The sequence below is a fragment of the Octopus sinensis genome, unplaced genomic scaffold (assembly GCF_006345805.1).
Source record: "Octopus sinensis unplaced genomic scaffold, ASM634580v1 Contig17682_ERROPOS258513, whole genome shotgun sequence".
Lineage (NCBI taxonomy): Eukaryota > Metazoa > Mollusca > Cephalopoda > Octopoda > Octopodidae > Octopus > Octopus sinensis.
The window spans coordinates 184,609-196,631 of record NW_021835233.1 but is presented as its reverse complement, the minus strand read 5'-3'; the positions used below and the strand labels follow the sequence as shown (position 1 = coordinate 196,631).

At 38.1% G+C, this 12,023-nt stretch overlaps 1 protein-coding gene across 1 annotated transcript in view; it reads right to left on the bottom strand.

Moving 5' to 3' along the window:
* LOC115231173 (intraflagellar transport protein 122 homolog) overlaps positions 1 to 12,023 on the bottom strand; it is a gene marked incomplete at its 3' end in the record, with an annotated part of 216,417 nt that overhangs the window by 59,363 nt on the left and 145,031 nt on the right. The window contains exons 14-16 of the mRNA XM_029801251.2: positions 8,555 to 8,673; positions 4,283 to 4,436; positions 383 to 544 (exon numbers count right to left, since the gene is read on the bottom strand). Of these exons, the coding sequence (XP_029657111.1) occupies positions 383 to 544; positions 4,283 to 4,436; positions 8,555 to 8,673 (435 nt within the window). The remainder of the gene's footprint in view (positions 1 to 382; positions 545 to 4,282; positions 4,437 to 8,554; positions 8,674 to 12,023) is intronic.

The following is a 12,023-nucleotide window of genomic DNA, read 5'->3' as shown; positions in this document are numbered from 1 at the left end:
AATTAATTGAAAGAAATATAGAGCATCTCAAAATAAATACAGTAACGAAAGGGTTAATGTCCCCTTTTTCATGATCACATGGGTCAGGTAGAGCAGGATTCATCAAGGTAGACGATTTCATGGTTAAATACCTTTTCTGTCACCAACCTTCACTCGTATCCAACAAAGGCAATAATACTTCACGGCCAGACATGTTTTCAGGGAAGATTGGAAATAAAATATATCTTGTATATGATGGATGAAGACACTGATTTACTTCAATGACAAAATGTCAGGATAAGGTGGCACAAACAGTGCCATTCTAGCAACAGAAAGACTTTCTTGAGAAGTTAAAGGATTATTTAAAAAAAGAAAAGGTAGGAGAAAGCTTAGCAGAAATTACCTTTGCATAATCAAACATTCGGAGATCCGAAAACATAGACATTGCTCTGTGTTCTTGGCCAGCTTTCTTGTAGAGTTTGGCTGCTTCTTGGAATTTCCCTTTGTGAGCATAAATATCAGCAAGGAACACAAGATTATCGGTTTCTCCGCATTTCCTTCGGTCCTGTTAAGTTTATATCAAGATGTGCATCAATGAATGGATGTATGTGCAAATACGTGTATATATATATATATATATATTATATATATATATATATATGTATATATGTATGTATATGTATATATAGATATGTATGTATGTATGTATGTATGTATGTATGTATGTATGTATGCATGTATGTATATGTATATATGTATGTATTTATGTATATGTATATATATATGTGTGTGTGTGTGTGTGTGTATATATACATGCATATATATATATATGCATATAATTATGTACATAGGGTTCAAATCCAACTTGTGTATATCTATATATATACAAATATATAATAAGCGTGTATGAATATATATGTATGGGTATATGTATATGTGTAAATGTGTATATATATAAACAATTGCAGCGTGGAAGGTGCTTGTAAGCAATTTAAGAAACACACAAAAGCCATTTGATTCACTTCAACATTTAAGTTTAATTTGTCAAAATATTTTCGTCGCTTTAGGACCGCGACCTGTTCACTGACAAAAATCCGTGCTGCATCTGAGAAAGTAACGGTTAGTTCATTATATATATGTACGTATGTATGTGTGTATGTATGTATACACGCATGTATGCATGCATGCATGTATGTATGTATGTACGCCTGTATGTATGTATCAAATCACTTGCTATGCAAGTACATCTCCGTAATGTGTATATATATAATATATATATATATATATATATATATATACATATATTCAGATATGGACACAGATTTATATATGTACAAATATATATACATATATACACACACATGCACACACACACATACCCACACAACACATAACAGACTAAACAAATACAGACAATGAAAGATAATACCCCAGACTAAATTTTCACAGTAATATTCTGTTAGTATGTCAACATTTTAGTTAAAGATGTCTTAATTATAACTGCAGGTCAACTAAATACTTTAGATTAATATTTTAGCTAATCAAGTTGTGTATGAATTTAATTACAACATAGTGAATTGTGTAGCCAACTAGGTTAGACTATAAATTAAGTTTAGGTCTACCAGACACATAAAAATGAAAAAAGTAAACTAATCTCTTTTTTTTCAAATTTTAGTTTCAAATTTTAGTCCTGGACAAAGTAAATGGTAGTAATTAACATTTTTCATTTCCTTAGACGAAGATCTGGTTTAGCAATCAGGTCACTAATTTGCATAAGTCTGACATGGCTGTGGAAATTGCTTTTGGAAATAGCATTCACATTTAAAGAATTTCAGTGATGCTTTTAGAGGAAATTTTTTTTTTAATCAATAGCATCATCATCATCATCATCATCATCATCATCTTAATGCCCTCTTTTCCATGCTTGCATGGGTCAGATGCAGTTGAGTGAAGCTGATTTTCTACAGTTAGATACCCTCCCTATTACCAACACCCCCACCTGATTCCAAGCAAGATAATATCCATCCCCCAAGGCCAAATATACTCTTTACTCATTTACTTGTTTCAGTCATTTGACTGTGGGCCATGCTGGAGCACCACCTTTAGTCAAGCAAATCGACCCCAAGACTTATTCTTCATAAGCCTAGTACTTATTCTATCGGTCTCTTTTGCCGAACCGCTAAGTTACAGTGACATAAACATACCAACAAGCACTCACATACACACACATACATGGTTTATCAAGTGATGGTGAGGGGGAAAAACACAGACACACAAATCCACACACACACACACACACACACGCACACACACACATATATATATAACCAGCATCAGTTGTCAAGCGATGTTGGGGGAACAGACAGACACACACACATATACACATACGTACATATATATATATATATATACATATACACGATGGGCTTCTTTCAGTTTCCATCTACCAAATCCACTCACAAAGCTTTGGTTGGCCTGAGGCTATAGTAGAAGACACTTGCCCAAGGTGCCACACAGTGGGACTGAACCCGGAACCATGTGGTTGGTAAGCAAGCTACTTACCACACAGCGACTCCTTACAAAGAATATTGGAAATAGAAGCACTTCTTGTATGACAACAACATTCCTTCACAACTATCACACAGTATCCAGACAAGGATACACATGTACCCACAAACATTTAAACATTATACACTCACATACATACAGACATATGTACACACGAATGTACATGCATACATACATTTTTTTTTTATTTATGCGCCCTTTTCAAGCCTAGCCAGGCTCATGGGCCCGGTTTCCCGGTTTCTGTGGTGTATGTGTTCCCCCCAGCTGGATGGGACACCAGTCCATCGCAATGTTACTCAAGAAACAGGAAGAGAGAGTGAGAGAAAGTTGGGGCAAAAGAGTACAACAGGGTCACCACCACCCCCTGCCGGAGCCTCGTGGAGCTTCAGGTGTTTTCGCTCAATAAACACACACAACACCCGGTCTGGGAATCAAAAACGGGATCCCCCGACCACAAGTCCACTGGCCATTGTGCCTCCACACATACATACATACATCCAACACACTGCCTAAATACCAATCTTGATAAATTAGACTTCTGAAAACCATAAAGGAGAAAGCTAATTCGAAGACTACAGATCCAATCCATCACTGGAAATGTAAAAATCTGCAAAACTTCCCAGAAGTCTATCATTTAAATATACATGATCATGTCTAGATATGCAAGTATATGCATGAGAATACATAGATAAGGCAAAGCATACAAATTTGCACATATATGTATATACATACAAACAAAAATACCCTGTTGTTGATGTTGAAATTCCAATGAAGGAGCCTTGGATCTAGGCTAGAAACCAGCTCTTTCTCTATTGCAAAGAAATCTTGAAATAAAACTAAACAATGACATTCATACACACATTTATACAAACAAACAAACAAACAAACAAATACTGGGCTTCTTTCACTTTCCATCTACCAAATCCACTTACAGGTCTTCAGCTGGCTCGAGACTATAATAGAAGACACTTGCCCACAGTGCCACACATTGGGATTGAACTTGAAACTCCTTGAGCACACACCATAACCATATAATCACACTACAATACATTGCATTGCACTAAGGTGGCAAGCTGACAAAATCATTAGCACACAGGGTAAAATGCTTAGCAGTATTTTGTCCATTTATGGTATTTTCTGAGTTCAAATTCCACCAAGGTCAACTTTGCCTTTCGTCTTTTCAGGTTGAACACAGGGGTCAGCATAACTGACTTACTTCCCCACCCCCCAAAATTGCTGGCCTTGTGCTAAAATTTGAAACCAATATACTACATAGCACCTGTATTCACACTACAATATATTACAATGTGTGACCTGACTTTTTGTCCGATGTCACTTTGTTTCACATCACTTCGTCCATGTCTTTTGGTCCAACATCTTTTTGTCGAATGATTTCTTTTGTCCAATGATTTTTTTTGTTGATGTTTAAATAAACTCCTTCAAAAATAAGGTGAACATCAAAATCAAATAACAATTGAGAATTTTATTGATAGGATTTGTCATTGGACAACAAAAAAATCATTGGACAAAAAGATGTCGGATGAAAAGACGTTTGACGAAGTGACATCAAACAAAAAGACATTTGACAAAGTGACGTCAAACGAAAAGATGTTTAACAAAGTGACGTCAGAGGAAAAGATGTTTAACGAAATGACGTCAGATGAAAAGACATGACACCATTACAATGAAAGAAGCAAAGAGAAATTTCATGAAACAATGTGACAGAAATATCAACCTCAATATTCTGTATTAATTCCAAATATGGATAATTCTGGGAGTGTATGAATGCTTTCTTGGCCGTGTCCAAATCTAGAGCCTCCAGTGACTGTTGTCCAAGGACGTCCCAATCTGTATCAGTTACACCAAGGCAGGCAATGTTGCAGGCTTCTCTGTTGAAAGGAAGAGAAAAGGAACAGGTGCAATACACGGGAAAGAAATTATTAAAATCTACCTTTGAAATAAATAGCCACGATGCATGTGTTTGTATCTAAGTGTTGTGAGTACAAGTGAATGCATGAATGCGTGTGTGTGTGTTTGTGTGTGTGTTTGTGTATGTGTGTGTGTGTTTGTGCGTGCGTGCGTGCGTTCATATGTCTAAGTGTTGTGAATACATGTGCATGCATGAAATGTGTGATGTGTGTGTGTGTTTTTGTGGGTGTTTGCTTATGTGTGTGTGTGTGTGTGCGCGTGCGTTCATGTGTCTAAGTGCTGTAAGTACCTCTGCATGCATGAATGTGTGTGTGTGTTTGCGTGCATGAATGGGTGTGTGTGTGTTTGCATGCATGCATCTGTGTGTGTATGTACACGCGTCTGAGTGCATGTCCTATATGAATATGTGGGTGTGTGTATGTGTGCGATATATGTGTGGGATATACACAGAAAGTACATAATTACAAATATATATAAATATATATATATATATATATATATATATATATATATACACAACATACTCACTGCATGAACACTTGATGTGGTTATAGAGTCAAGTTTTGACTGCTATCTCTAGCATGGTGGTATCTTTTAGATACGCTTAATTATAATTATATATATATATATAATTACATATATATATGTGTGTGTGTATGCATGTATGTATAAGTGTGTGTGTGTGTGTGTGGTGTGTGTGTGTGTATGGATGTGTGTGCCCTTGTTTATACACCACATGATGGTTGTGAATGAGCATCATCATTGTACAAGCAAGGTTCTTCGTTTCCAGTTTCCCTGAGATAAAACAAAAAACTGTCTTGCGATGGGCAAGTGTTAACTTGCATGGTTACAAGTAAGGTATGTTGACAGACCATAGGTCATCAGACCCTAAAAAAAATCTGTTTCAAACAAATTCTGTTTGACCCTATGCCAGCAGGAAAAAAAGTGGACATTATGTGAGTCTCATGATGATGCTTAAATTTGTTTCTTTAGCTAACAAGACTTTATTTTAACATGCTTTTCTCACCAACGAGAAAGAGAGAGAAAGAAAGAAAGAAAGAAGGAAGGAAGGAAGGAAGGAAGGAAGGTGGAGGCTGGATTGATTTGAATCAAATAAAACTTATGACTAAGCTTCAACAGAATGCAGATTAGTAGTTAGGTCGCGTAATTTGCACATGGGGAAAATAAACTGCTTTCTTTTCTATCCTTCACTTTCCGTGTTGCATTTGAAGTATCGCTGATTATCCAGCATGATCGTCTCAGAACTACGGTGATGTTCTCGAATCTACCTGGTAATTACAATTGATATTCTCAAATTCCAATCCCATTTCCGAAGATATACGGTGCATCTTAGAACTATTATTGAACTCTGTTTCCAAACAAAATGGCATTATGTACGGATGATTTATGCCTGCGGGGCCACAAGGGTCACGTGTTTGCTGTAAGAATTGCTTTCTTTCCTCGAGAAATGCACAATTCCCTAATTGTTCTAGAGAGCCTGATTGCAAAATCAATACCATTCCCATTTCATGATGGAATTAGAAAGGGCATCTACTGCAAGGCACACAAATAAATATGCATAAATAAATATAAAGAGAATTCCAGAAAATTCTATGGAAACACTAATTATTGTGTCGCATGTTATTTCCAATGTAGTTTTCTACGCCGTAAGAGCTTGAAATTCAAAAGGTTTGCGTGGTTGTGTGGTAAGAGACTTGCTTCCCAACCACATGATTCTGGGTTCCACAGGATGGCACCTTGAGCAAAGTTTTCTACTCTAGCCTTGGGCCAATCAAAGCCTGGTGAGTGGATTTGGTATATGGAAACTGAAAGAAGCTTGTCATATATGTGTGTTTGTGTGTGTGTTGTGTGACTTTGTGCGTCTGTTTGTCCTCCACCTACGGTGTTGTTGTATTTATGTCCCTGTAGCTTAGGGGTTCAACAAATTAGGCCACCAGAATAAGAACACCAGACAAGTACTGGTGTCAGTTCCTTTAATTAAAATTCTTCCTCAGTTTGACTGAGGGTTAGCAAGCCAGAAGGTTGCACCAGACTCTAATCTGATCTGGCAAAGTTTCTACAGCTGGATGCCCTTCCTAATGCCAACCACTCCGAGAGTGTAGTGGTTGCTTTTAACGTCCCACTGGCATGAAGGCCAGTCAGGCGGTACTGGCATCAACCACGCTTGAATAGTGCTTTTCATGTGCCACCAGCATGGGAGTCAGTCAGGCGGTACTGGCATCAATCACGCTTGAATGGTGCTTTTTACATGTCACCTGCACGGGAGCCAGTCAGGTGGCACTGGCATCAACCATGGTCCAATGGTGCTTTTTACGTGCCACCTGCCACCGGCACAGGAGCCAGTCAGGTGGCACTGGCATCGACCATGGTCCAATGGTACTTTTTACATTCCACCTGCACAGGGAGCCGGTCAGGTAACTGAAACAAATAAAAACTAAAAAAATAACAACTACAATTTCTACTACATTTTTTAAGGGTCAAATGTTTTATCTTTGATTTTTTTACTTCTTTCTTATACTGGACAGTGGCCATGCTGGGGCACTGCCCTGAAGGTTTTGATAACACAAATTAATCCCAGGACTTATCTTTAAGTTTAGTACTGTATTCTCTTGTCTTTATTCTATAATTTTCCTTTGCTAAGCTGCTACATTACAGGGATGCAAACAAACCAACATTGGTAATCAATTGGAGCACAAACTCACACACACACACACATGCAGGCACACACATATACACTTCATCATCATCATCATCATCATCATTGTCATTTAACATCAACTTTCCCATGCTTGCATGGGTCAGAAAGAATTTTCTTTAGCAGGATGATGTCTCTGTCCCCCCCATCCTCATGTCCCCCACATTTCTCCATGGACAGACGTGTCTTTTTCTCATGGAAGACTGGAAAAGAACGACACCACTTGTATCAGAGCGACGCTCTATTTACGACCACCATGTGATGCCAGGACAATAACACACACAAGCATATCATTGTCATCATCACCACCGTCACCACCACTGCCACCATCATCATCATCATCATCATCATCATCATCGCCACCACCACCACCGTTTAACATCCATTTTCCATGCTGGCATGGGTTGGACAGTTTGACAAGAGCTAGCAGGCCTGAGAGCTGCACCAGGCTTCTATTGCCAGCTTTGACATGGTTTCTACAGCTAAATGCCCTTCTTAATACCAACCACTTTACAGAGTGTTCGGGGAGCTTTTTTACGTAGCACCAGCAGGGGAACTTTTTACAATAGGCTGCTTTCAATTCCAGTCTACCAAATCCACTCACAAGGCTTTGGTTAGTAAGAGGATTCCCCATAGTTTCTGCTTTTCAAATTCACAACCCTTTCGTTACCAACCTGGCTGAAACTGGCCCTGACTCTGAGTACAAATGTCTTGTTTACATAAATTTTTAATTAAAATTTTCCACTAAACCTTAGTCACAGTTTATGTTCGTAACACTAGCTTGATGATAACTAAGTTATTTTACTAAATTCTTTGTTATATTTATAATTAATTGAAAGAATCACAGAGCATCTCAACAGAAATATGTTGACAGAAGGGTTAAAATATATAATAGAGAAATAATACTTAACCTTTTTGATACCAACCCAACTGAAACCAGCTCTGGCTCTGAGTACAAATGTCTTATTTTCATAAGTTTTGAATTAAAATCTTCCACCAAACCTTAGTCACAATATATGTTCCTAACACTAGATGAATGAGAACTAAGTTATTTTACTAAATTCTTTGCTATATTTAAAGTACTTGAAATAAACACAGAGCATCTCAAAATAAATACAGTAATGAAAGGGTTAAGAAGACATAGGTCAGGCCAGGACTTGCTTGAGATGCACACATTGGGACCGAACCCAAAATCACACAGTTTCAAAGCAAGATTATTAACCACACAGCCAAGTGTGCATCTAAATATAATACCTAAACACATCCGTTTTTCTTAGCTCAGATACCTTGTGCAATCAAAGATGTAAAAACAAAAAACAAAAAACAGAAAAAAAAAACATGAAAAAAAGATGTAAAACTCACAAATACAGCTTCTTTTCCACATACTGGTACATCGGCGCTGAGAGCGGAACATCTATTGTAGTTATGGCATTCATTTTAAGAGTGAAGATTCTCGAACCAGAAAAACCAACTACGAATCCCTGAAGACAAAAAGGTGAACATTCTTCTTTTGTTTTTACAATATTATGCAAAAAAAAGTTCCGATAAAAGATAAGGATATCTGACATATTGTTCACATGTGGAAGAAACTAGAATAACTTCAGTCAAAGTGAAGATGAGTGAGATGCAGAATACAGTGGAGTCAATAAAAATGTATACTCAGATTCTTAGATAGGTTTTGGCCACACTGGCCCAGGCCGTAGCTAACTTAATAGTACCACCTGGAAAAGACATCTAGTAATACTCTTTTACTTGTTTCAGTCATTTGACTGTGGCCATGCTGGAGCACCGCCTTTAGTTCAGCAAATCGACCCCGGGATTTATTTTTTGTAAGCCTAGTACTTATTCTATCAGTCTCTTTTGCTAAACTGCTAAATTACAGGGATGTAAACACACCTACACTCTTCGACAAAAAGGAACACAGAGAGAAAATAGAAAAAGGTTTAGTGCCTAGCAATCTATCATGGCAAATGCCGATGTACAGATATATGTACATACATACACACATACACACGTATATATACATGTATATGTATGTACGTATAGATATACATACATATTTATACATACATACACACACACACACACACATGCACACCCACACACATGCACACACATATACACACACGCATATATAAATACATACATATAAACACACACACACACACACACACACATCACAAGCAAATCTGCAAACCAAAAAAGGTCAATGTGGTTGCCGTAGAAGCTGATATATATTGTCAATTGTTACATTGCTCATATTGGAGCATTTCATGGCTGCACACCTAACGCGCATAATAAACCTTCAAAACGGTATTTCAAACTCTAAGCATGGACGTCACAATGCACAGAAATCATCGATATATTTATTTATCAGCAAGAACAACATCATTTGCTTCTCGGAGGCCCAGGAAGCAATATATATCAAAGGCCGTCATTCCGTGGCTTCTGTGCCATAAATCACAGGGTGAGAGAGAGCTGTGAAAACAAGAAATGTTTTCACACCCAATAACTGTGGACAGAAGTTTCTTCTTGAAAGATTTATCTGACTACGAAAATAGTCTTCGGCTGGCAGCAGCAGTGAAAAAGCGAAAATCACTATGAGGGCAATAAATTTTAAAGAGAGCCAAAACAAACAAGCAAATAAAAAAATAAAATAAATAGATAAATAAATGAAAATAAAAAAATTCTCAGCAAAATGTGACAATAAACAATGACCTTCCTGAGAAAAATGGTAAGTATGACTTATCCAAAGCCTGTCTTGATAACAGCTCCTTCAGAATAGTGAAGAAGGTAATATAAAGAAAATGAATACAAAACTTTTTCTGTATACTTCTATCTATAATTCTAATGATCATTGTTTTGACTGCTGTTGTTTAACCCCAGGTTAGCCCCTGGTCACACAACAGGTTTGTGATAAAAAGCATTCTAACTATAAATGCCTTGCCACTTCTTTCTTCTTTTTTTTTATTTGTTTCAGTCATTTGACTGTGGCCATGCAGGAGTACTGCCTTTAGTGGAGCAAATCAACCCCAGGACTTCTTCTTTGTAAGCCTAGCACTTATTCTATCAGTCTCATTTGCTGAACCGCTAAGTTACAGGGATGTGAAAACACCAGCGTCAGTTGTCATACGATGTTGGGGGACAAACACAGACACATAAACTTATACACACACATACATATATATGTACATATATATATATATACATGTATATATATATATATATATATATACATATATGACAGGCCTCTTTCAGTTTGGAAAATAGACATTGAATGGTGACAATGTTACCTGAGGATAAGCTCTGACACATCACCACTAACTTCACTCTTTCCCAACTAGAGTAACCACTTATATCCCCTACCACAACACACCTGTTTCTCCCACTCTCTCTCTCTCTCTCACTTTGATGACATATACATATATGTTCCTTTCGAGCATTGAGCCTCACAGAGGCAAAGTAGCTGATTTCCTTTTGAGTGTTGGGTCTCATGGAGGCAAAGTGACTTAGTTTCTGTCAAGCGTTGGGCCTCACGGAGGCAACGACTGAGACCTTTGACATTATGTCATGCTTGAGAAGAAGACCCATCAAGCCGAGCAAAATCACGGTCATGGCAGATACTGATATCATGCAAATGGCACCTGTGCCAGTGGCATGTAAAGGCACCCATTACATTCTCAGAGTAGTTGGCATTAAGAAGGGCATCCAGCCGCAGAAACCATGCCAAATCAGGCTGGAGTTTGGTTCAGCCTTCCAGCTTGCCAGCCCTGGTCAAACTGTCCAACCCATGCCAGCATGGACAACGGAGACATTAAATGATGATCATCATGATGATGATGAAGCAACTGGGGTTGATGAGTTCAACAATAAAAAAACTTTCTGCAAGACGGAGCACCAGCATGGCCAGAGTCCGGTAACTGAAACAAGTAAAAAGAAAAAGAAGATATACGCCCCCCACACACACACAAGTGCTAACACACACATGTGCACAGATGATGACGGTGATGACGACGACGATGATAATGACGACAATGGTGATGACGACAATGATGACGATGATGATGACGATGGTGATGATGATGACAACAATTATGATGATGATGACGGTGATGATGACGACGATGATAATGACGACAATGGTGATGACGACAATGATGACGATGATGATGACGATGGTGATGATGATGATGACAACAATTATGATGATGATGACGGTGATGATGACGACGATGATAATGACGACAATGGTGATGACGACAATGATGACGATGATGATGACGATGGTGATGATGATGACAACAATTATGATGATGATGACGGTGATGACGACGACGATGATAATGACGACAATGGTGATGACGACAATGATGACGATGATGATGACGATGGTGATGATGATGACAACAATTATGATGATGATGACGGTGATGACGACGACGATGATAATGACGACAATGGTGATGACGACAATGATGACGATGATGATGACGATGGTGATGATGATGACAACAATTATGATGATGATGACGGTGATGACGACGACGATGATAATGACGACAATGGTGATGACGAAAGTGATGATGACGACGGTGATGATGACAATGGTGATGACGACAATGATGACGATGATGATGACGATGGTGATGATGATGATGGTGATGACGACAACGATGATGACGACGACGACAATGCTGATGACGATGGTGGTGATGATGACGGTGATGATGACAATGACGACTATGATGATGAGGATGATGATGACAATGATGATGAGGATTGTCATCATCATCATCATCGCTTAGTACTTGCAGCAGTCTATCATTCCATC